Here is a 25,117-nt window from a genome sequence, read left to right as displayed (position 1 = left end):
TTGTTTTCTCTGAACCATTGAGCCTGCCTGTTTTGGTCATTGGTATAATGTCACCCTGAAAATGCAGATTATATGATCCTATTTGTGGTGCTTAGTGTCTTCCCATGCTCTTCCATTCCCTAAAATACTGTACCAAGAAAAAAAAAGGAAAACAATATGTGAAGCTCTCAGCCTATCACGCCAGGAAGAACTATTTTAAGAATTAATTTGTGCCCTGAGAGATCTGTTTAAATTATCCTCCCGTGCTGTCCTAACCAAAGATTAAAGTGGAGAACTTCCAATGTCTTAAGGAGAGGAGGGGAAAATTGAGGAACTGGAGTGTCCGGGCTCCACTGCGGTGCCCCAGGCACGGCCCGAGCACGGGGAGGGGAAGGTGGGGATGAGGAGAATGGAGATGTTGATCTGCCAGTGCCCCCAGAGCCCAGGAACCTTCACCAGCCTCAGCTGGAGCTCCGAGATAGCAACCAGACTTTCCCTTATGCCACCACTTCCTTAACTCTGCCCGTCCTTTATGGCTGAGGATGCATCCCTTTTTTTATTCCTGCCACCCGCTGCTTTTTAGACAGGGAAAGTTTTGACTTCATTCCATCCTGGTAAGTGCAGGCAGAGAGGAATAGCCTCCAAAATACAGGTTTGACAGAGAAAATGAAGTCTTTAACTTTCTATCTCTACAGAAGCACATGAAGCACCCACCAAGAGAAATAAATTAACCGAATTCAGAAATGCTGCGAGCACAGCAATTTCCCCCAAAGCCAGTAGGAGTTTTACCTACTTGCAGCTGCTTTTTGCCCCCCCTGCCATCCCTGCTTGTTCATACACAGCCTGGGCACACGCTGTACCCTGAAGTGCCCCTCCAAGACAACGCCAGGCAAGAAAAATTCACTGAAAGTGCATGACAAAGTCAGAAGCTGAATCCCACTTTTACAATTTTATATCTATCTGCAGAGATGCTTTAAAATACCCTTGCCCCCTTCCTCCAGTGAGGAAGGGCCTCCATCCCAACACACTCCCCCCTCCCAGCACACATGTAAGGAACAAGTTACAGAACAAACCTCTGTAGCCTTCAGCAAGAGGTACAGGCTGTTAAAAATAGCACAATTTCAGCTTCCCCCCAAGTCTCCACACACACCGAGAAAGCAGACCTTGAACCCAGCTACACAGCACTTTCCTCCTGCCACTGCCTGGTGACTCAGTTGACAATTTTAAGAACACACACCAAAAAGATTTAAAAAAATAATCATAATAATCATACAAGAAGCACAAAGCTACACACCGCAAATCTGTATCTGTTTGAAATTGAGGAAAATAAGCATTACCTGGTCTTGCTGTTGGGCTTGTTTCCCTGATGCATTTTGCTCCTTGGCTGTAGTCATGCTCACCTATTTGTGCCCACTGCAGTGGCAAACAGGATTTTACTCTGTGTGTGTGTGTGTGTGTCAGCCTGTCTGTGTGTTCAGACATACACGCACACACACACACACACACAAAGACTAAAGGGATACGGATGAGTAACTAGTCCATCACTTAATCACCAGCTGAGAAATTTCCCACCCCCACAAAAAGAAATAAATAAAAATGCAATGTAAAAAAGCACTAGTCTGGCTGTCTTCCCCCTTGAGCCTCTAAAATAAAAGCAGAAGCAGGAGCAGAGAGGAGGATGCTGTGGGGGCTTCTTCAATTAGCAACAGCCTCTGCAATCGTCACAGAAACAATGATAACTGCTTGGCAACCAGCAACTGGCAGCTCGGAGCCGGAGGCAGCGATGTGGTCCTCGCTCCCTCCCCACCTCCACGGCGGCCGCCCGCGCCTTGCGCATGCACGGGGCTGTCTCGGGCGGGCTGCGCGCCTCGCTGGGATGTGCCCGGCCGGCACCGCTCCATCCCCCTCCCACAGCGGCGGCCGGGGGGCTCTCTGCCCCATCCTGCATCCCCCGGGGCCGCTGTCCCATCCCGCATCCTCTTCGAGCTCTCTGCCCCATCCCGCATCCCCCGGGGCCGCAGCTCCATCCCGCATCCTCTTCGAGCTCTCTGCCCCATCCCGCATCCTCTTTGGGGTATCTGCTCCATCCTGCATCCCACCGGGGCCGCTGCCCCATCGCTCATCCCCGCAGGGCCGCTGGCCCATCCCGCATCTTCCTCCGTGTCTCTGCCCCATCCCGCATCCCCGCGCAGCCTCTACCCCATTGCGCATCCCCTGCAGGGCTACTGCCCCATCCTTCATCCTCCTCGGGGCCTCCGTCCTATCGCTTATCCCCCCCGGGGTCTCTGCCCCATCCCGCATCCCCCGGGTCGCTGCCGCGCTCATGCGGAGTTTCTGGCCCGTGTGTTCCCCAGCCGGGACGGCCCCGAGCGGTGTGTGCCGTGCCCGGCTCTGGAGCGGGGCCGTGTCAAGGGCAGCAGCCGCTGCCCCGCTCCCTGCGCGGCTCTGGGAACAGGATCGCACCGTGGGGCTCGGGGAGCACCGGCGCTCTCCGGGGCGCTGCCCCCTCGGTGCCGAAGGGTGACCCGTGTCCCCAGCCCCGCCGCCAGCCCTCTGCATGTCCCCGATGTGACGGGGGCCACTCTGCTGTGCTGGCTGCCATGGAGGTCACGTTGCCGGGTGACACAGGAGCACGCGTGCCCCGCTCCGCTCCGCGCTGCCGTAGCCGGGTCTCTGCAGCCTCTCTGCCATCACAGAGCTCTCTCCCCAGCACACGGGAGCTGTCAGAGAGCCCTCCCCAGCCCGCCCGCCCGCCTCGCTGTCAGCGCGGGGTGACAGGGCACAGAGCCCTGGAGGGGCCCTCGCATCACTGCACAGAACTTAGAGCAGCACAGAGGTTCTTTGGGATTTTCTGGGACTGATGTGAGCCCCCACTCACCCCAACACCTGGTGACACGAAAATGCCACGTTGCTGCTCGTCCCATCCTCCGCTCCTGCCCAGCGCAGCCGGGATAAGCCCAGAGCTGTCCTCAGTGCTGGAGCGCTGTGTAAAGCTACATGTCCCCTCACCCACGTGGTGCTGGGACCTCTGCTCAGTCTGCTGAGGAAAGCGAACAGCAGAGTGTTTATCTGACAGGGAACTAAGTGATTATGCCTCATTTGATCCTCAGTTTCACAGCACGGGTTTATTATACAAGGTCACATTTACCAACACCGCTACAGTCAGTGTCTCCTTACACCTGGGATAATGTTGACCCTTGGTTCAGGAACAGATCAACAACAGGCCAGGTTCTCCTAAAGATACCTACAAGCCACCACTCAGACTCTCTAAGTGTTTCTGCATTTTCACTGTTACATTGACAGGAATTCATAGGAACCATGGCATGAAAGATCTGCAACATGGAATTGTGCTGGTGGTAAACTGGACAACCTTGTCTTTTTCCAGGTGCCACAATCCAGGCAACAGCTCATAATAAAAAAAAAAAAAAAAAAAAAAAAAAAAAAAAGAATAGCACCTCTCTAACAAGAAACAACAATAATTTGCATTCAAATCTAACAGCCTGTGTTGATTTCTTGTTGCATTATACTCTGACATAGCCCTAGCTTACATTGCAATTCCATCTCTTTAGTCCCCATAGTTTAAGTCACAATATTTTCTAAATGTTAATAGTGAAGTTATTGTTCATACCTTTTTCCCCAGCCATCAGAACAGAATTGTTTTCAAGGTTTTATATAAATGGATCAGTTTGAATTTTGCAATTGCCTTGGTCTACTTTTCTACCTGTTGTGAGTGGTAATGAAAGCTTGTTTTACTCCACACTTCTACAATCTTTCTTTCCAAGAGGAATTCAAATGAAACAAAACTGTATTTGGAATTGGTGTGTTGGTTTGGGGGATTTTTTTTGGTTGTGGGATTTTTGTTGTTTAGTTGGTTGTTTTCATTCTTTTAACTCCCCCACCACACATGCTGGAAATTTCTGCAAAACAGATCCCTCTTTAAAACATGGGCCATTCACTGTGCCCCTGACCCCTCAGTACCTACACTGGAAATCCCTAAACTTAATTGCACTTCATGCCCTCCCCCTGAAGATTCAATTCTTTCACAGATAACTTAAGACACAGTTTTCACTGTTTTTCTGGAAATGGCCACTCTCCCTTACAATGTAGATTTCTTTTCCCCACTAAGATTGTTGTTGGGCACATAAGAAGTTAATTGTGCTAGTTAGTCCAGCAGTCAGCAATGCAAATGCACATGGCTGAGCCTCACTACGTGGATGCTTTAGGAGGCTGTTCTGACTGCATCTCCCAGTGCTTGGCACGGCAACCCCAGTGCTTCTGAAATGCCTTGATCTCTCTGCCTGGTGGCACCTCCTTGTCACCCCTGACCAGGGCAGGGTGTCCCATCCCCTCAGTTGGCAGCTGCTCACTGCCTGAGGATGTGGCAGCAGGGGCAGTGACATCCCCAAGCTCTCTGTCACCCTCCTGCCTTGATCAAAGGGGTTCTGAGGTTGCCAAACACCTCCTGGGGAGACACTGGAGGAGAGAGCAGTGGCCACTGCCACGCAGAAATGCTCATTAGTCACAGGCAGAGAATCATCTCCTCACACATTAGCAGGGCTGGGGTTGTCCCTCCTGACCTCTGAGCTATGTTAGGGTACCAACACTATTGCTTGTCTGAGTCATCACTGATGGAAGATTAATCCATCCCTATCAAAGGACCAGAATCTGTATCTGCCAAACCCAGCAGGCAGCGGGATGGGTCCCAGGCAGTCCCATGTGGGGCATGGCAGGAGGCACTGGCAGACAAGGACTCTAGGAGTATGACCTTCCCATTCATCCCTCTCCACAGCATCCCAGCTGATCACAAGGACACAGGGAGCAGGTTGTTCCTCCCTGCCAGGGTCAAATATACAAACAGGTTGTTCAACCTCTACTACCCACAACTGAACCACATTTGTCTCCACTCCCTGCCCATGAAGGTGCCAATCTCCAGACACTCCCTGCCCATACAAACTGCATCCCTGTCATGAGCATCCATCCATGTGGTCCACACTGCGCCACCACTGGGACAGCTCAGGAGCCCACAATGTGCACAAAGAGCTCTCCTCATTAACCAAGATGGATATTCAAAATGCCAGCTACAACCACATGAATGCCATCCCCACACTTGACAGCAGTTACCTCCTCAGGCCCCACAGCAGGACAGACAGGCAGATAGACAGACAGACAGACAGCCAACTGCCTCCCATCAGGAGAGGAACCAACAACAGGTGAAAGGAGCTGTTCCAGCCTCTCAACTCATCTTCACCCAGAGTGCTTTTTTCAACAAAATCATGCAGCACTGCAGTAATACAGATAATTTTTAATTACCTTGTAACAAATTAGTCACACATGTCCTGGAGCATTTTCTGTTAGAAGGAAAGTGCTTAATTCTCCTGAGACTGGCAGGAAAAAGCTTGTGGTGTGGGATCATCCTTAAAATTCTCCTTGGAGTTCACAAAGTCACCACAAAGCTTCTTCCTGCTCAAAGATTGTTGAAAACCTTGAACACTGCAAAGAGGAATTAATGTTCCAGTGGCTCTGGAGGATAAGGTGGAACAAAAGCTCAAACTGTCATCACCACAAAGACTTGTGAACTCCTAGAAGCTAAAGCATGACAGTCTTTATGGTGAAGCATTGGAGAAATGCATGATAGCAGAAGGAGCAGTTTGTTACTGCTCCCAAACATTTTTAAGCAGATCAGGGTGCAAGGCCATCCTTGATTCTGCCCTTCCATGGGAGTAGGGGTGTCTGGATACAGAGCAGCTCCTCTATGGGAAGCACAATGGGCTCTCAGGAGTCAGTGCAGAGCATTCCTATTCCCTGTGTGCTACCAGGGCCAGACCCAACAGCAGCCTGTGCTCACAGTGAGCCCTCCAGCTGCACACATCTGTTCAGGCAGCACAGACTAAGAGCAGTGATAAGCCTGCAGCAGCAGCAGGTGCAGTTATTGGATGCAGAACCCTTCTGCTCCATTGAAACCTGGGGTTTTAGCTGCACCACACCGAGTTGTTTATTCCCCTTTCATTGCCACATCAAGGAAATTGAAGCCAGTGGGCAAAGTGGGTAGAAATTAATGCTACTTGATTAACCACACATTTGAACAGTCTGCTAACGTACTCCCTTCTCCAGATAATGACCAGATCCCATGGAGAGCTACATATCTAAAATTTTGAGGGGGTCTAAGCCATTAGTGCCATTAGTATTTGAGGTACAGTAATGTGTTGCCTCCAGCAGAACACACCACATGATGTGGTTTTGTACATCCAGCCTCTCTGAACTTCACACTTGCTGACAGTTCCCACTGGTCTGGCTGATTTGCTCTCAGTTCAGGAAAGACACAAGGCCCAAGCAAATCATCTCAGGGAAATGTTACAAAGAAAGAGGTGCAAGGGCTACAGGTTTTGAGGACAGTTATACAGATAGTAGATGTTTTAAAGACAACTCAGGGAGAGACTCTGACAGCACAGGCATCCACTATGAGAAAGGTGAGATAAGCCTTTAAAAATGTAGCAGCCATGGATTTTAGCATTCAGTCATTGAAAGGCTGGTCAAAACTGGCCCACAGGATACAAGGGGAACAGTTCTCAGTGTGTATTGGTGCTGCTTTCCAAGGTGTGGAGCCAGTGGCGTGGGGACACAAGGCTGGCAGCTCCGGCAGCAATGCTGTGAGAAGGTCTCCCTGAACAATGCTCTTCTAAGAGCAGCAGCATACTCCAGGAAAGGCAAATCCACTCAGTCTCCAAGACTGATAAAATATCTTTGCAATAATGAAATACCACCATTCCGATTTTCATAGAGAAATTCAAAGAAGAACAAGAGGGAAGGATCTGTAAAAATCGAGATGTCCATGGTCCCAAGATGTGCCAGGGCAGGCTGGTGACCAATTACCCCCCCTCAGTCCCAGTGCCAACACCTCATCCACACAAAAAGCAATGGCACAGCCCCTTTCCCTCTGGACCTGCATGGCTCAGATGCAGTGAGACAGAGGGGCTGTGTCCTCCTCTGCAGATCCCTCTGGAGGTCAAGGGCTCCTCATACAGAAGATGCCAGAGAAGAATAGAAAGCTGTAAATCCATGAGGACTGCATGGTTAGAAACTCTTTTTACAGGAGTTAATGTGCTTTCGATGCTTCATAAACAGGCAGACATTCTGACTGTTCATTCTGGAGATTTCTGTTCTGTCAGAATCTGAAGCTCATCTGAATGAGCTTTGGAGAGGGAGAATTTAATTTTGTTTTGCTCAGAAAGCACAGTTTGTGCCCTGCCCCTCTCCAAGAAGGTGACAACACTAATATCACATTATTGCACAGCAATGTCCCCAGTTGGAAGTTGGAATTGGAAACACTTAGTGGGAGATCAGCTGACATCAGCCCTCCTCCTACAAAGGCTGCAGAGCATCTCTGTTGCCTACACACCATCCCCAGCACTGCTTCTCATAATAGTTCCTATTAGAAGACCAAAGAAACACTTCAGTCTTGTTCCAAGTTAATCCCTAGCTTTGGCAAGATTTCTCAGTTTGTCAACAGGCATCTCCAAACTAATTTTATTATACAAGAAGGAAAATCTTTGGCCTTTAAGGATATGCACTAATTAGCTTTATCTTGGATCAGCCCGGCTACTGTTGCCCCTCTCTGGTTGCCTCCAACATGTTGGTTCTACTAAGGGTTAAACATGGGAGAGTCTCTGTGTCCAAGGGAATTTTCAGGGGCTCCACTGAGGACCTCTCTGTCTTGGGGATCCACACAAATGGATGATTTTCCAGATTTCTAAGGTTCTGTGAAAGGACTAGAGGCAATAAAAGATTATGAATATAGTTACAGTTAAAAATACATCACACTTCCATTACGCATGACCAAAATCATTAAGAAAGCAATCTGCTGTGCTATTTTCATTTAACTGATCAAATCCAGTTTATTCAGTCAATGCCATTAATTAGTCATTTGCATGAATATCTGTTCCTGCAGGGGATACACTTCAAAATGTTCCCACAAGCAGGAGAACTTCTATCTGAGCCAGCAGGTATGTGGCAGCAGGGGACACAGAGACAATGGGCACTGCAAAAATGACCTGTGTGTCTGCATAACAGTCCCATGGTGTTGTTACTATTTGTCCATTACCAAAGCCTCACTAAGTTGCTTTTTTATTTTTTCTTTTTTATCTTGAGCAGAAGAAGGTGGTTTAAAATTATTAAAATAGGTTGATTTTGAAGCACTGTATTCTGCTGCTTCCTGTTTCTCGCTGCCGCTCTGAGTTCCAGGACCCCACAGTTCATGGTAAACAAATAAGACAACACGGGCATGCAAGCTGTGAAGAAGTCTGCTCTTTCATGCACAGCTAGAGCTGTTTTGCATAGCACTTTCCTGCCTGAATTGGAGCGTGACTCTGGGGAACACTGCAGGTACCTGTGCCCTTCCATTCCTGGATTCCGCACCCACTTCGGTTTGCCTGCCCTAAAGATCAAGTGTGTGTACTGACAGTCAGACTTTTCTGTTGAAGCAGTTCCTGCTCAAAAACATTACTTTTAATCTACTGTGGGGTTACTTCTTAAGTCAGTGTATGATTTTTAATACATCATCCCAGTCTCAAAGGCAGGGGATGAGCAGTGCCACAATTGTTTGACTCTGTGATATTCCTGCAAGGAATGCAGACCCTGTCCCTGGCTCTCCTCTGCCCCTCTTCCTGCTCCTGCTGGTGTGACCTTGGCAGCTGCAATGCAACAGATGCCTCTTTCTCACTTGTTTATCCATGTGAGCGAGACTTCTGGGGCCACAGTTTCAGTGCCAGCTGTGAATGGTCTCCAAATTGCTTTTTCAAAGTTTACCTCCTCATAGTCTGGCTTAGTGTTCCTGCTCCCTGTGCTCTGGGATCAATATTCACTGACATTTCCCCCCACACCTCCTGGTTATTTCTAGGGAGCAGCTGAACTCCTTCTTTATTGACTCAGTATGTGTTCTTTTTAACTGTTGTTTTAGGAGGGGAAGAGTTTATTTCTTTTCCTTCCTTCCTTCCTTCCTTCCTTCCTTCCTTCCTTCCTTCCTTCCTTCCTTCCTTCCTTCCTCCCTTCCTCCCTTCCTCCCTTCCTCCCTTCCTCCCTTCCTCCCTTCCTTCCTTCCTCTGAATAGCCATAACATATATTTTGCAACTGAAATATCCATGTCAGAAAATGTAAAAGACGTAACCAGGGATGAGAAAATCCTCTCCCCACCAAAAATCAGTCAAACAGAGAATCCCCATCTTCACAACAGCTGCAAACATATTAGGCTGTTTAGCAGCCTACTGCTTGGAAAGAGAGAGCCTCATCTTCATTTTTAGCTCCAAAGTGATTTATAGGATGAATAAATGATCTGCATATAAGATGATGACTGGTTTAAATGTAAATGTTGTGAAAGACTTCTTATGTAAGCACATACATTGCCTGAGAGATCCTCACACATAAAAGCTGCAGCTGGAGCAAGTGGCTTTTTAAGCATTTGTTTTATGAAGTACACTTTTCATCGCAATGGTTGTTATTTTTCATTTACTTTTATATTGACTTTAAGAAAAATAAAAAAACCTCCAAAAATACTTGAACTCACAACACGAGCCATACACTTTTAATAGAGAGGATATGCAAAATAATGACACTGTTAAATGGATGAGTAAAACACACATTCATCAAAGATGCCTCATACTTGAAAGTTATACCATGACAACCTCTGAGGTGTCACAGCTGATGGAGGCATAAAGACCAAACAGCTTCAGTTTCTGAATATAAAACTTGCCATGTGGATCCTGCAGGCTGGGCAGGCTGAGCCCAGCTTTGGGCACTTGGAGAGGATCTCCTCAGGACTGACATCATCTGTAGCAGAGGGCGTGACCACTGGGCCCTGAGGATCCACTGAACACTGTGCTAGCCTCATAACTTCACTCAAATATTCCCAAACAACACCAAAAGGTGCAAAGATGTCACCTCTGCCACCTGCCCTGGTGTTTTCTCTGGTGTTCGCTGCCTCCCCAGCAGGAGCTGGTGATCACTGCCTTCAGTTTCTGGTGGGGCCTATGATGGCTGTGAGGATTTGTGTGCTGATGTGGTTTTTATTAAGTGTTTCTGGGCCTCTTGGGAGTAAATCTGTTATGGTAAGCATATGTTGCTGCATTCCTGCTAGCTCTGTGGTAGATAAGTTTTTCCACCAACCTAAAATAACCTCCTCATGAGTCTGAACAATGAAAACACTGCCAACACTTGTCTTCTCTAAAAGAGGCACAAAGGGACCCAAAGCCCTTCCTGCCTGCATCATGTCTTTATTTTTGGAGAAAGCAAACCCACAATGTTTTCAGATTCCTCTTCTCGAGTCTGAAGGAGGAAGGAAGAGGCAGAAAACAACACTTGGGCAAAACTCCACTGAGAAGATAAAACAAGTAATGCACAGATTCATGTCAGTCACTCAATTTCCCCCTCTGTGCCTCAGTACTCACCCTGCATTCCCCTTTCTGGACTGCAGGTCTTGCACCGTGCATGTGCTTATCCCAGAGGACAGACAAAATGTTACTGGTCTGTTGAATGCCCTCTAGTGGAAATGCAATTTATGGAAAATGGGCCAACTGGAAAGGTCTGCTCAGAACCCCTGATACAGAGGTAAAAGTGTGTGTTTACTAAAATAGATAAAGAAGGTGAACAGAATTGGCTTATTACTGCTGTAACCTCAAGAGTCACTTCTGTTGTGATGAAGAAAACAGAAATCAGAACAATGCCTTGCTCTGGTTTTTTAAAAGAACTGACCAGAAGCTTTGATGTGCCATTTTTATCACTTTAGAGAGCTTTCATTTTCAGAAGCATGCTAGTACTATGTCATTGTTTTAACTCTTCAGCTCTGAGGACACTGCACCAAACCAGATTCCCAACTAATTCATAGCCAGATAACACTATAAAAAAATGGAAACCTTACAGCATGATGTATAAACACATACAATACATAACTGCCCAAATACAAATCTAAATAGAATAAATAATTCAAGTAATGTGGTGGTGAAGTCCTGTTCTCATGTATTTACTTGATCTACCTACAACACAAGAAAATTAATGCAGAAGAGATGCATAACATCTATATATCCTATACATCCTGCAGGAGAACAGCAGGGCTCTGAGCACAGCAAAAGACTTCTAAAAGAGGATAGGACATCCTTTATTTAGCATTGATAATGTTCATTAATTACAGAGACTTAGCAGGTATTCAGCAATGCCACCTTGGCCACTCGGGAGGAGCTGGAGCAAGGGCAGATTCACAGTCCCTGATCCCTGCAGGCAGAGGGGGTGTGAAACCCTCTCATCTCTGCTGGAAATGACAAAGGGTGTCTCAACCTTGCCCACACTGTCCCTACTGGAAACAGGGATGAGTCTTCAAAAGGCTGTGACTGTCAGTGGCACAAGATCAGCAGCAGCAGAGATGGGATGTCCAAAATGCACAGGGAACACAAAAAAGTCTCTTGCCAAGACTGCTCCCTGTGCCCTCCCATCAGAGATGTTTGTTCCTTTGGGGGGGCTGAGTACAGGGAATGGCTCTGGATGTCTGAGAGGTGCTGAAGGGTCCTAGGAGTGCTGAGCAACATCCACTGAGGGACTGAGGACCTCTGTTTAATACACTGTAGCTCACTATTACTTTGAGATGGCCCCAACACAGTTTACAGAGCTTCAGTCTTTTTATGAATATGAATAAAGTACAGCTTCCCCAAAACATTGCACAGGTACTCTGATGTACTTAACTGTGAGTTCCCACACTCAACCCAAACCAACAAATGTATCCTTTCTATAACACTGTCTCCAAAAGTTTTCCCTATATTATTGTTTGATTTGGTATCTCTAACCTTTTGATTTCACCATATTTTGAAGACAGCAAAATAGAAACAATGACACAAACATTTCAAAGTAACCTACAGCTGTGAGCCTCTGAATTCTTGCACAAAAGAAAAAACATCTGTGATTTCATTTCATTTAGAAAATAGCACAAAGAAGGGAATGTGAGATATTTGGAGACTAACAGAAAGTTCCATAACATGGTTACACAAAGATATGAAGGAATGTGGACTTTTTGCCCTGAATACAAAACCCTTAGGAAATCACATAAGTATGAAATGTGAGCTAGAGTGTGGGAGAGTAAACCAGAGTGAGCCATTTTCTTACCACAGATCCCTAATGTCTCATTAATGCATCTCTCAAATTTCACATAACTGCACACATAAAACATGCCCATCATATGTACACACATAAAAATCAGGTACAGGTGGTGCATGTGACTGCCTGAATATGCTGTAATACAACACCAAAGTCCACAGAGACAGAAACTGAGCCCACTCCTCCTCCAGCTTGCTGTTCTCCTACCTTGGTTACAAGAGGAGGTGCAGAAGCTCTCAGGACCCACCCACCAAGGTGGGCACATCAATACCATTTGCTCAGACGAGGCTTTGCTGCACACAGTGTGTTCTGAAAAGCCCTGGGTCAGTGCCCAGCTCTACCTGTGAAGTATCTGCAATGTGTTACATTTGGAAAGCTCACAAAGTTTCACGTTCATCCAGGAACTTATGCTAGGAAAAAGTTGCATCACCCATCACTGCATTCTCAGTTGAGCAAATCAGAATTTTTGAAACAAGAAGGGGAAGATTTCATCAGTCCTGAGAACACCATCAGCCTTTTATTGCAAATATTACCCAAAACCAGCTTTTTGGACATATTTTCCAGGGATAATAAGGCACCTTATGGCTTATATTTATTCATGGAATCAGCAGTCTTTTCATTTCTATTGTTCATCTCTATAGATCAAGACTTCTACTGGTGTGGGAAGTGACTGCAGGATGGGATGTTTAGAGACTTAATCTGCAAGAGCTTGACATAATGGAAATAGAACTTGGCTAGCAGAAAAAAAAAAAAAAAAATCCATCTGCCACATGGAGCAATCCAGAGCACCAAGTTAACTAATCCTCACCTTGGGTTGCAGTTTGGTGGCACCAGAACAAGCAATAGCTACTCTGAAAGGATTAATACAAGCAGAAAATGTGGGAGACTGATGAGCAGTGTATCTGATCTCAGCACGAAAGGGAAACTGTTGTACAAAGCTTTGACATCATTCTTCAGAAGTACCTGGACTGATCACTTTGCCCCTTCCAGCAGCCAAAGAAAAGTCAAAGTACATGGGAAAATTCTAACCAACCAAATTCTATTGGAAAATTCTATTCCAACCAAAGATCAGGCTTTTAATGACGTCCAGAAATGAAGAGATGAGCTTTCCAAAATAGATAAATCTATTTTCAACATTTTCCCCCTTCATAGATGCCAGAGTCAGGCTGCATGTGATTAAAAGCTACAAAAATAGCAGTTACAGTCTTGCAAGGATGCTTTCAAATTGGTGTTTTCTTTCAACTGATTTCACCTCAGATAATATTGGCAGCAGAATGCCATAGACCTGATTAAACAGTTCATCTTAAACATTAAGTACCAGCCTGAGATTGTTGGTTCATCTATGTGGTAGTGGTAGAAGGCAAATAAATATTCACTTACAGTCCATCCAGCACTACATTTTAATACTTTCTTATTAAGTGGTCCATTAGGATGGCATGAATTTTAATAAAATAATCTCTTTTGTATCCCACTGTTAAATAAACTCTGCAGTCTCACATCCCTTGATACAGATACGTTCTCCAGCAATGCAAAAGATTCAGACATCTCCCTTAAAGAAACCTGTTCTAAAGATTTCATTATCTCCCCAGTGACAATATGGTTTGTTAACAGAAGTTTACACAAACACAGATGGTAGAATAAGCCCTTATGATACAGGCAGGCCTTGGCTGAAAGAGCAGAGCTCACACTGAATTGTGGAACATGATACCAAAACATCTCTTCACTTGGACTTTCCTTCCATGAGGAAAAAGGGGAGTTAATTTGTTTGGGATAAATCCTTTTTTGGGATACAGAAACTTAAGTATATTCATCCGACTTTGCACTGTAAATGAGGTTTAAATTTCTATAATCAGAGATAATTGATTGCATAAAGGTCTGATAGAGCTTCAACCCTGGCAAAATCCTGTGCCTCTTCTTCCCCCAGGCACTGAAGCTCCTTGATGTTACTCTGGCTCTGTGAAGTGGCTCTAAGTGGCTGCAAGAGCAAGGCACATCAATTTTGAAGCCTCCTTACATAGTAGAGAAGTGCAATGCCGACACAGTAAAAATGAACACACATTTTTTGTATGCTGAAGTCAAAACCAAAAAAGCATCTATTCACAGAATAGTCCTGTAGTACAGTTGCATACAATCAATCGAGCCACCATATAAGATCATTGTAATGAAACCAAATGAAAAAAATAACCTTTTCCTTTTGATACAGAATTTGTATTACAACAGCACCCAGGAGCTGCACAGCTGGGGGTTCCCTGTGCTCTGGCCTGGAGGAGTTTTCAACAGAACAACAGACCCTGCAGAGAATACCTTACAGTCCCAACAAGAATATTCTGCCTGACACCTGCACAGCACACTGTTGCCTGTTTCTGAAGAGACTATTTTTACTATCAGTGAATTTCTCTCTCCACACAGGACAGACATTTCATTTTCCAGTGCTCACTTCTGAGGCACCTTGTTGGAAGACTCTTTCCATGTGTACAGCATTGCATCTCTGTCCCCCTCCTGCCTTTCCTACAGAAAGATTGAATGGTTCACATTCAGTAGCTTTTGGTGATGTTACACCTTGATTTGGGTTGGGCAAGGATTTAAAATGTGCAATTCCCTGCACAGGTGAAGCTCCTTGGAAGATGAGATTTGATGGAAACTCCACCAAACTCAGTGTTCTGTTTCCAGTTTCAGTGCTGGGCTTGGACACCAAGACCACAACCTTACTGGGGGCTGAGACCTGGGATTTACCCTGCAGCTCAGAATTACCAACATGCGCAACTTTGTGCTAGGTATCAAGAGGTAATTCAAAGTGCAGGGCTTATTTCCTTTTATACAATGCACATCTAAAGAGTCATTCATGAATAAGACTCCTGATCCTACCCAGTGGGATGTGGTGGTGTATTTATAGTCCAGAATCCATTACAGTTAATACTGCACTATTTACACTCATCTGCCATAAATCTAATACTGTTGTTATGGCTGTCCTGCTTAATGTACTCCAGGAATGCTCTTCAAGCCAGTATCAATTATATTTGCAAGTAAACTAATGCTTTGGGTTAAACAAAGTGAAAACATTCTTCCTCTGAGAAATTTAGTACTTTGTGTCTGCATCTATTCCAAGTGAATCTTGTGCTTTATTCAATTAAGCACCACAGATGACAACAACGGTCCAGAAAACATTAAATGAAAACATCGATTCTGCAATAATAACTTTGGATGAGCCATGAACTGCTACCAATAACATAATCATGACACATCAAACTCAATTACAACTTCAAAATAGTCTTTTTATTTCGCAGTAATTATTTAATGTTATTTTCAGCTTGACTCTTTCATCATTGGCATTTGCACCAAGCTGTCTCTAATTTAAAAGCTGGTGTTTTGTGACCTCAGTCTAAATACCTGGCACATAAACTATCAGGTAGCACAAACATCACAGAATATGTTCTTATCCTCTTCCTCTTTGCATTACTGTTTTCAAGATTAGATTGTGCAGGCACATCAAGTCAGAACCTTCGCACCAAACCCAGACATTCATTTTTCTTTGTCTTTTGCCACCCAACAGGTCCCTGATGGTGATCTGGACCGACCAGGCTTGAACCTTACTGGACTTAGGAGAGTTTGTAAAGGGAAGGTCTTTGACACCTTTCCTTTCTGCATTTAAAAAAAACCAACAAACCCCAATGAAAACCCAGATCCAGAGGTTTGCAAATGAAGTACAGGAATAAAGAAATTCCTAATCCAAACCCTTAAGCCATCGTGGGCTTTGATACAACACAAACTTCTTGCAATATAGTGTCTGATAATGAGCACCTTTGTCAAACATCCATCCCAGCCTCAGTATGATGGTTTAAAAGTCAATACCAATCCTCATTATATCCACAGCCCTTAAAATGTCACTTTTTCCTTACAGATCAGGAGTATTTGCAGCAACCTTCTTTATAATTATGTTTATTATCAGCATCAATTTCCATTTCTCCAGGCACCTCAGAGGAATAGCAGATGCCTTTCAACATTTACAAGGCAAACTGGCAATAATTGCTTTCCCCACTATGGAAACTCCATCAGTGCTGTGGTGATGTGAGGCACAGCAAACCCTGATGATACATTAGTCAGACACTAAGGAATGGCATCAGCCTGGTTTTTCCAGGATTCCCTTCAGCTATGGATCCCTTACTCAAGACTAAAATACATTTGCAAAGAGGAGAAGTATTTATGATAAAGGATGGTGCAGACAAGCATATTTGGAGAGGTTGGTAGAAGGTACAACTAAATCTTCAGGAAAGACTGATGCGTGGAGATTTCTTTAAAGTCCTCACACAGTGAGGCAAATAAGAAGCCCAAATTCCATTTAAAAAAGGAAGGAAAAAATCAATTTCTTGCTGTCTGAAGAAAGGCGAAAGCTTGACTTCATTAACACAAAGTGCAAAACCCAGTAGAGAGATAAAGAGGCCTGAAAATACATTTATTTTTAAAATACTCTTTTTCTTTATTTTAAATGCTGGTATATTTTTCTTTTTGGAATGGATTATTGCTTCTTGCACATTCAGGTCTGACAGTACAGCAGCTCGTTCACCTAAACATTTAGCAAACTTGACAATATTTAGTTCTAATGACTTCAAAGCCTGAGAAAGCACAGGAACATCATCATTTCATGCATCAGATCTGTTTAAGAGCAGACACAAAGTACTGCTCACAAGCCGTAACAGAAACAATATTGTCCCAGCAGTAAAACCACGGAATGGAAAAATCATGGAAATATTACCCATTTTTGAGTTCCCTGAAAAAAAAAATAATAATAGCAACTAAAGAGGATTTTGGTCATGCTGATTTAGCTAGCGAAAGTCTAAAGGAAAAATAGAAGTTTAATACAGGGTAATGAAATTATACTTTTTACATTTTCTTCTCAGCTTGAAGAAGACCCCCTGGTCAAAAGTGAATTTTAACTAGTTTCCAATATGTAAAATTTAAATGCTTTTTGTGTTTTTGCAGTTAGTTGTGCTGTTTCTATCTGTGATAAAGTGATACTAAATGGCCTGAGTGCATCAGTCTGGCAAATGCTGTAATAAAATTACAGCCTGCAAGTGCAGCCACCTTATATGTGAGGCCATTTCAGAATGAAGGATATATTTGCAGCAGCAAGCAAGATCAAAACCACAAAACACATTACATTGGACCAAGCTAATGATCAGTTTAACAAAGCTTGTATTATGACAGCCAGAATCAGCCAGATTAAAGTGCAAAAATACTTTCACAAACCTGCCTAAAGGCACGAATTTTCTGTTAAGTTATTAGTATTCCTTCCAAAAGCTCTTTTTTATATATTTCTAATCTTTATGCTGATAATTGTGAATGCTTTTTGTTCACGTAAACACTGGAGCACACAGAGACCTGACTAGAAATACAAGTGGGGGAATTCAATGTGTAGAAAACATAATTAATTCCAGAAAGTGTAAAAACCAGGAAGAATTCTGTGCTTCCAGTTTAGCTTTTATCTTCATCCCTGGTGCTTAAATTTTAATTTAAATTGTGGAGCTTGACTATCCCTTCTAAAAGGTGCCACTGCTAATTAAACAACAGCAGTATTCTTAATTTTTATATGTTTCCATATCCTTTCCAAAACTCTCATCTCTCATCTCTTCATCTCTCATCTCTTTTTGTGACAACAAGTTCCATGGGTGAAAATAAAGTCTGTGTATTCAATCTGAACTCAAATACTAGAAATGTCAGAGTTATCACTTGTTCAGAGGCTTTTGTTTTCTCTTCCCTGGATGATGCCTTGCAGCAGGACTTCAAGAGGAAATATCTGGGGGAGTAGGTAAGGACAACAATTTAACAGGAGTCTGGGTGGGAAATCTCCTTGCTCTGGTTTCGGCTACCCTGGTTTCTTCCTCTCTGTAGCTTCTTGTTTATCTGTTCATCAGTGACTATGAGCATTTTCATGTGAGGAAGGGGAAAAGATGTCCTGATATTCTCTTTAGTCCCATTCCCTTCTTTTATCTTCTTCTACTTGAGAGAAGAGGGCTCCAAAATTGAGGATTCCTGACAGGACACCTTTGATGTTCTCCTTGTGGTCTCCATTCCAAAACTAAATAACTTAAGAATTCTCCAATAATTAAGATTTACTCGAGCCTCTAAACACACTCATCAAGCATCTCTGAGCCCAGCCCTGCATGCAACACTCCCAGTGAAACCACAGTGCTTACTTATATAATTATATTTATATAATTACATTATAATTACCCTCTGTATTATCCTCTGTCCCATTTTTAATGCATTTCAACATCTTGTTTGCATTTTGTTAATTCCCTTTTTTTAATCCTGAGTCCTGCTAAACTCCTGGCCTCAGTGATGTATTGTGGTGATGTAGCTCCAGAGGTGCACTGTCATCCAAGCAATTACTCTTGTCCATTATCAACTAATTTCCATTGTCTGTAGGAAAGCTCAAGGTCACACTCCTGCACTGCAGCTTTGGGCTGATCACCCAAAAGAATATGCCACTAATAATTATTATTTAAATGCTACAACAGATGAATAGCAAACACATTAACAGTGGTGCAGCTACGAAGATTATGCTGGAGGAGGAGATTAACACAAGGCTGGATCCCTGAAGGTGCTGAGTGCTTACAATTCCTGTTTGCACTCCTGCTGGGTCAGTGCAAGAAGGATGTCTGGCAGGGCAGAATGCAGCACAGGTGTGTATGGGAGGTGTGCTCCCTTTACACCATGGGACACGTCCCACTCTGAATTAAAATCTCACCTGCCAGAGACCTGCTACTGCTTTTTCAGTCTCCAAAAGAAGATAGGACACCCCTAGATATAAATGCACCCCTACAATGAAAAGAAAAGTGGGAGGAGAAAACAAGTTGCCCCTTGGCACACCTACTGCTTCACAGGAACACACAGGGTCAATTTAATACTGACCTACATCACTTTGAAAGGTGAAGAGACAAGGAAAACATCACACACAGGACAGGGATGGACAGCTGCCCATTGCCGTTGCTTTGGGAGCTCCCATCTCCAACCAGGAGCAGGAATTCTCCTTGGGGAAGGAGCCCAGCACAAAGGGAAATGTTGAAACTATCACGCTGCATTCTTCATCTTCTAACAAATATTTGCTGACATCCCATTCAGCTGTGCTGGAAACAATCTACTTTGCCATCATTAATTCATTATGAGGCGAATCATCACCCCTGAGAGAGCTGAGCTCCTTTGAATCAGAATTGTGCCTGAGGGGCAGCCCCTGCCAACAGTGGACACCAAGTTTTCTACAGCCCAAAGACTTGCACAGCCTTGAAAGGCTTGTGGTAGTTCTGCCCCTCACTGTACCTGTACTTTGGCACAAGGAAGCACAAGATTTCCTCCTTTTTTCCTCTACATTTTAAGTCTAAACCTCAAAACAATAAAAACGTTGCACACGGATGTCTAACTTGATGCAAATAGATCATTGCACAATGTATGTTTGCTCTTTGGGTCTCTGTTATCCCTCTGTAGTGTTACTGACACTATTTGTTCTCCCTGAGCTAATTTTTAGTCATTTTCAGGAGATAATGTGCATTTATTAAGCAGATCAATATTTCTCATGCTATGCTTTCAGAAAAGTCAGATAAATTATGGACTTTGCTTGACATTTGTCTTCTGGCGCAATAACGTGTTTCAGAAAGTCAAGCGAATTTATAAGCCAAGAACTCCCTTTTCCTAAGTCCAAGCAAAATATCCTCTATCAGTCATATTCTTACCAAACTGTTGCTTTGGCACTGGATTTTTCATGAGTATTGCTTATATATAGCAACTACATCAGCCACGCTGCCCAACCCTTTCCAACCACCCCACCCTTGGAGATGGATCAAAAAAAATATCTGCCAAAGCTTTCAATTCCACTTGCTACTTCCATCTCAGTTCTCAGATGTAACTCATCTGGATCCCATGCCTTGACAATTTTTAACAGTTCTAATTGCCTAACTATCTGCTCTGGCATAATCATAAAACCTTTTAGCATTTCATATTGCCCCCAGGAAAATGTATTCTAGTCCCTGATACGACCTTCAGCTTTTTCTCTAAATACTAATGGCACAGAACTCATGGAGGCTTTTTGCAATGACAATCTCATCTGTCATTCCCTGCTCATGTCTCTTAATGCCCTCATCAACCTCAGCATTCCTACAATATTTTTGTGATATTTAAGGACGTTGCTGCTGTTTACCCATAAGCCAGTTACTGTCTAGCAGGCCCAGTTTAATTTTTCAATGCCTTTTTCTATTTTCTATGCAGTTTTTTTTTTTAAAGGAAAGTCATAATTAAACATTCCCTAAATCTCTTTGTATACATGAACACAAATATGCATTTGGGAATAGGTTTTAGATGCATTCTAGTTTAGAGAGGTAACTTTCTTTATTTAAACCTCCAGCACACTGGGAGACTCACACAAGGAAGAGAAGAAATAATTTGAAAAAAACCAGCAAGTTTTTACATCAAAATCTTTGAGGGTTTGATGCATCTGATCCTTGAATTCATCTCTGTTTGCAGAAGGGACTCAGGGGCTGAAACACTAGAGGGAACCTGCTCTCAGCCAAGACCCTTAGGGCCAGACTCTCATTCCTGTTAAGCTTCCTCCCGTGCTACTCTTGTTAGGGGAGGTAAAATAAGTTAAAATAAGAATGAGGATGAAACCCCTTTTTCTTCATGCTGTCTCTCCCAGAAATTCAGCTTTTCCCTGGTGTTTTTTCCCCACATATTACACACTTTTCTAAGTACCAGGCTGATCTATTCACCACACGTTATCAGCTCCAACAGCTTATGGCTGGTGCCAATTCCCCCACTCTCAAATGCATTTTCTCATACACCTTCCCTTTTGCCATGTTAATAACTGTTTTTTTCTGCTGAAACGTGCACCCATAGGCTGTTCTGTCCCTTAGGGTAATCAGACATTCCAGGATATTTCAATTCACTCTCATCAGCTACTCCTCCTTCATCTTCACTACAGGTTTTGTGTATATTCAAACATCTCCTTGGTAGTAAAGCACACAGACCAGTAGCAGTCAAACAGAGAGGAAAGATTCCTGTGTCCCACATGTCTGAGCATTTCCTTGAACTGCCCAAACAGGCATTGAGCTTTTTGGGAGTAATATCACACAGAATCATAGAATCATACAATGGCTTGCGTTGGAAGGGACCCTACAGATCATCTGGTTCCACCCCCTGCCATGGGCAGGGACACCTTCCACTGGACCAGGTTGCTCAAAGCCCCACCCAATCTGGCCTCGAACACTTTCAGAGATGTGAATTTCCCCTTCATATCTAATCTAAATCTATCCTCCTTCAGCATAAAGTCATCTCCCCTTGTCCTATGCCCCTCTTAAAGGTCCCTTTACTGCTCTCTTGCAGGCCCCCTTTAGGTACATGCCATACAAGTCTACTTTTCTCATAAAATGCTTTCAAGTAGGCCAAGTTTATTTAAGCATATTCCCTTCCTCCCCTCCACCCGAACACATTAATTTGTGTTAGGCAGAGATGAAGTTAACTTCATTATCTGTGAGTGTTTATAATCTCTATGTCCCTTTGTAGTCTTTTTCTTTCCTGCCTATTACTCACAGTTCCTCCCTATACAGAACCACACACAAATTCATTAACAGGCTGTTTACTCCCTCTTCAGGATCATTAAAAGGAGATGCTAAATGAGACCTGACCTAACACAGCTGCACTAAGCATCTCCTTGTGAACAGAGACTTTGCCATTTATCAAAAACTTTGTAGTCATTTTCAGTCCACACAAAGTTGTTTATATTGAGGCAATTTCTAAGTTTTCAAATTCAGACTTGACCCATTATTTGACCCTGACAGAAATAAGTAAATAAAGGCCCTTAACTCAAACAAGAGTTCTTCAAGACATTAAATTGATGTCCGAGGAAGCTCTCTCCAAATCATTATGAAAGGCTGAATAGATCTATGGAGTCATTAACAAAACTGGAAATGTGTTGTTCTCTCCAGTTTGAGACACTGTGCAGGGCACCAGCCACAGTCAGCCCTGGGCTGCTGAAGGACACACATCAACTGGAAAGATCCAGAAGAGGTTCACGATTTTCCCAAAATGCATCATATCTGAGGAAAAACTTGAAAGAACTCAGATGGATTAATTGAGAGAGACAGATGCTGAGGAGATGTCACATCTCTCAGGAATGGTGTGGGTATAATTAAACTCGCCTTCGGACAAAAGAGTGGACTAGACGACCTTTAGAGTTCCTTTCCATTCCTATTTCCTCTGATGTGCTGATTGCGTAGGTCGTCTGCCCAGACTTCTCTCACAGACATCAGCCATCACAGCCAGAAACCCTGCAGCCCTGAGCCTTGTGTTCTGCACCCCAAATGCATCCACAGCTGCTCCAGGGTTGCATCTCCCCTCACACCCCACGGCTGAGGCATTGGATGCTCAGTGTCCTGCCAAATCTTCATTTCAAAGGTAGGAAATTCAGCAAGGGCTTTAATAAAGGTAAACACTGGAACCTCTACACCTCAGGACACCAAGGTCACAGGGAAAGCCTCCCTTGGTGCAGAAGAGGAGATCTCAGCTCTGGATGCTTCCCTGGGACACCCAGACATGGAAGGAAGACACCCAGAAACTCAATTTGGGAAGGTAGTGGAAGTCTGTGTGGCCAGTAAAGACAGGGAAGCTGCTGGCAGTGCTGCTGTCTGTCACATCACTCAGTCTGCCCTTCCCTGAAGCAGGATATCCCTCAAGTCCTGCTGCAGTTATCTTATTGGCATTTTTCACACTTCTAACCACCCTCTTGGCCTTTCTAATGAAGAGATACTCAGCACAATTTATTACAAGAGATCACTTGCGTCAAAGCACTTGTCTCTAGTCTTTATTTCTGATAATACTTGGAGAAAAATATTTCCCCTCTATTTCCTTAACAAACAAGGACATGAATCACTTCCCATTTATCACTTAACTATCACACTTGGTCCCCACAAACCCTTCCTAGCCACTCCCAAAACGCTGGTGAGTGATGATGTAGCTTCCTACATCCATCCCCATCTATAAACAGCTGCTTTTTATGCTCCCCTTCATTTGTGAATTTGCACAGTCTATTTACAAATATAAATACTTTAACTGTAATAAGGCTGACGTGTTTTCTTTCATGCCCATAGACTGTAGATTAAATCTGCTGCTTAATTAATTTGCACTCAGAGTGCCCATCTCTCCTTCCCTCTGACCAATGCTTGTGCTCTGGGTTGTGCTCCCTGCTGCACTCACCACAATCCTCCTCTGCTTCTCCAGGTTTATTAATTGTTCCTTTTTCCCAGCCATAGCCTGCATACAGCTGGACAAACCTGCTCACAATTAGAAGCAATTGTCAGCTCAGGCATTTGGAAGGAGGAATATTTGTTTTTAATCAGGCACTTTGGGTAACTTTATGTATCTCTCGTTTGATCATCAAAAGGGAGAAGCTACCTGTGTTTTCTTTAAAAAAAGCACTGTTTGACAGCAAGTTGTGTAACACAGCTTAGAGGGCAAATGAAACTCTTGGTGAAACACACAGAATCTTTTCTTTGATCACAGAGGTTCATGTAAACACTTTCCCTCCATTCCCTCTGCTCATTTACCTACAACACACACTCTCAGCCCACACCCTTCAGCTCCTTGCAGCTCTCCTGCTGCCCTGGCTCTGTGCAGACCCTCATCGCCTCACCGTGTTCCTAGGTCAGGCAAGTCACCCCACATTTCAAAGGAAAAGCTGAGATTATTGCCAGTTTTCCATTCTCCCCAGCAGTTTGGTTCCTGCTGACCCAGACAGCGCCGAGCCTCCCCCACTCTCTGCAGCTGGGAAGGCAGACAGGCTCATGAGGCACCAGGGGAGTTGAATTCTCTGTAAAAATACATCCCTTACAACACCCTGCTGGCTGCTAATGACAGTACCGCTCCCTCCACCACCAAAAGACACAGAGGAGTGTATATGAAAAGCTGATTGTGTCAAGCCTCAAACAGAGCAATGTTTCTTGTTGTCTCCTTTCCCACCTGCAGCCAGGCATTACTGGCTCTGAGCTAGTGGAGCATCAGTAAAGGAGGTTACATTAGCAATTACCACCTGTGAGAAGCAACCCATATATAGGAAAACACCAGCATTGAATAATTACAGGCATAAGGCAACGGATGCAGAAGTGCCCTGTGCCAATTTTGCAAGGAGAAGGTGAGGTGGATACTCCCTTTGCTTTAAAAAAAAAAAAAAAAAAAAAGGATTAAAAATAGGGGAAAAAAAGTATTTTGGGGGACTTTTTCTATCCAATAATATGCAAAATTATGTCTATTCCTATTTTAAAGCGTTGTTCCCTGCTGGAGAAGCAGGATCCTGGACCTGCCACACCACAGTGCTGCCATCATGTTAAGGTCCATGGAGAGCAGGATGAGTTCCCACAAATCATGGGCTGGACATTCCCCAGACAGAATTCCCATGGCTGCAAAAGCTGATGATCAACCCCTGCCAGAGCCTCACACAGTGCTTAGGAGCTACCCAGGGCTCACAGTTTGTACCACAGGAAAGGAACACCAGGAAAGAAACCACATTTGGTATTCAAAGGGAAGGCTAAAACCACTGTGGAGAATTTGGTAACTGCCCTTATCTCATATATATACACACACACACACACTATATATATATATATATAAATAAATATATATATATAAAAATATATATGCACACATACACTATATATATGTGTATATATATATTATACATGTACACACATTATATATACAAACACTATATATGTATATACATATGTGTGTGTATACACATTTATAAATATACATGTATATATACATGTACATACTTAATATGTGAAATCTGTAGTGCTGTAGACTTATGTTACAGAATGTTTGCATATCTATGTACAAATATAGACATTTTGTGCATAGATATACAAACATTCTGTCCATCTATATTTCTACATCTATGTACAACAGCTCGATGTGCCATCTGTATAAACTGGCTACAGCCTGTCTGTCCTCCACTCCAGGTATTACTTTA

At 43.8% G+C, this 25,117-nt stretch overlaps 1 protein-coding gene across 3 annotated transcripts in view; it reads right to left on the bottom strand.

Annotated features, from left to right (window-relative positions):
* The window catches only part of DPP6 (dipeptidyl peptidase like 6), a 399,855-nt gene that overhangs the window by 244,824 nt on the left and 129,914 nt on the right, over positions 1 to 25,117 (bottom strand). The window contains exon 1 of one of the 3 annotated variants that reach the window (XM_083881407.1): positions 1,317 to 1,633. The exons of the other annotated variants lie outside the window; for them this stretch is intronic. Within the exon in view, the coding sequence (XP_083737533.1) occupies positions 1,317 to 1,373 (57 nt within the window). The 5' untranslated portion in view covers positions 1,374 to 1,633. Of the gene's footprint in view, positions 1 to 1,316; positions 1,634 to 25,117 lie in introns of those variants that run through there. 3 annotated transcript variants of the gene reach the window in all.

Source organism: Zosterops lateralis (assembly GCF_965231275.1).
Source record: "Zosterops lateralis genome assembly, chromosome: 1".
In the NCBI taxonomy this organism is placed as follows: domain Eukaryota; kingdom Metazoa; phylum Chordata; class Aves; order Passeriformes; family Zosteropidae; genus Zosterops; species Zosterops lateralis.
This window is presented reverse-complemented; position numbering and strand designations above follow the sequence as displayed.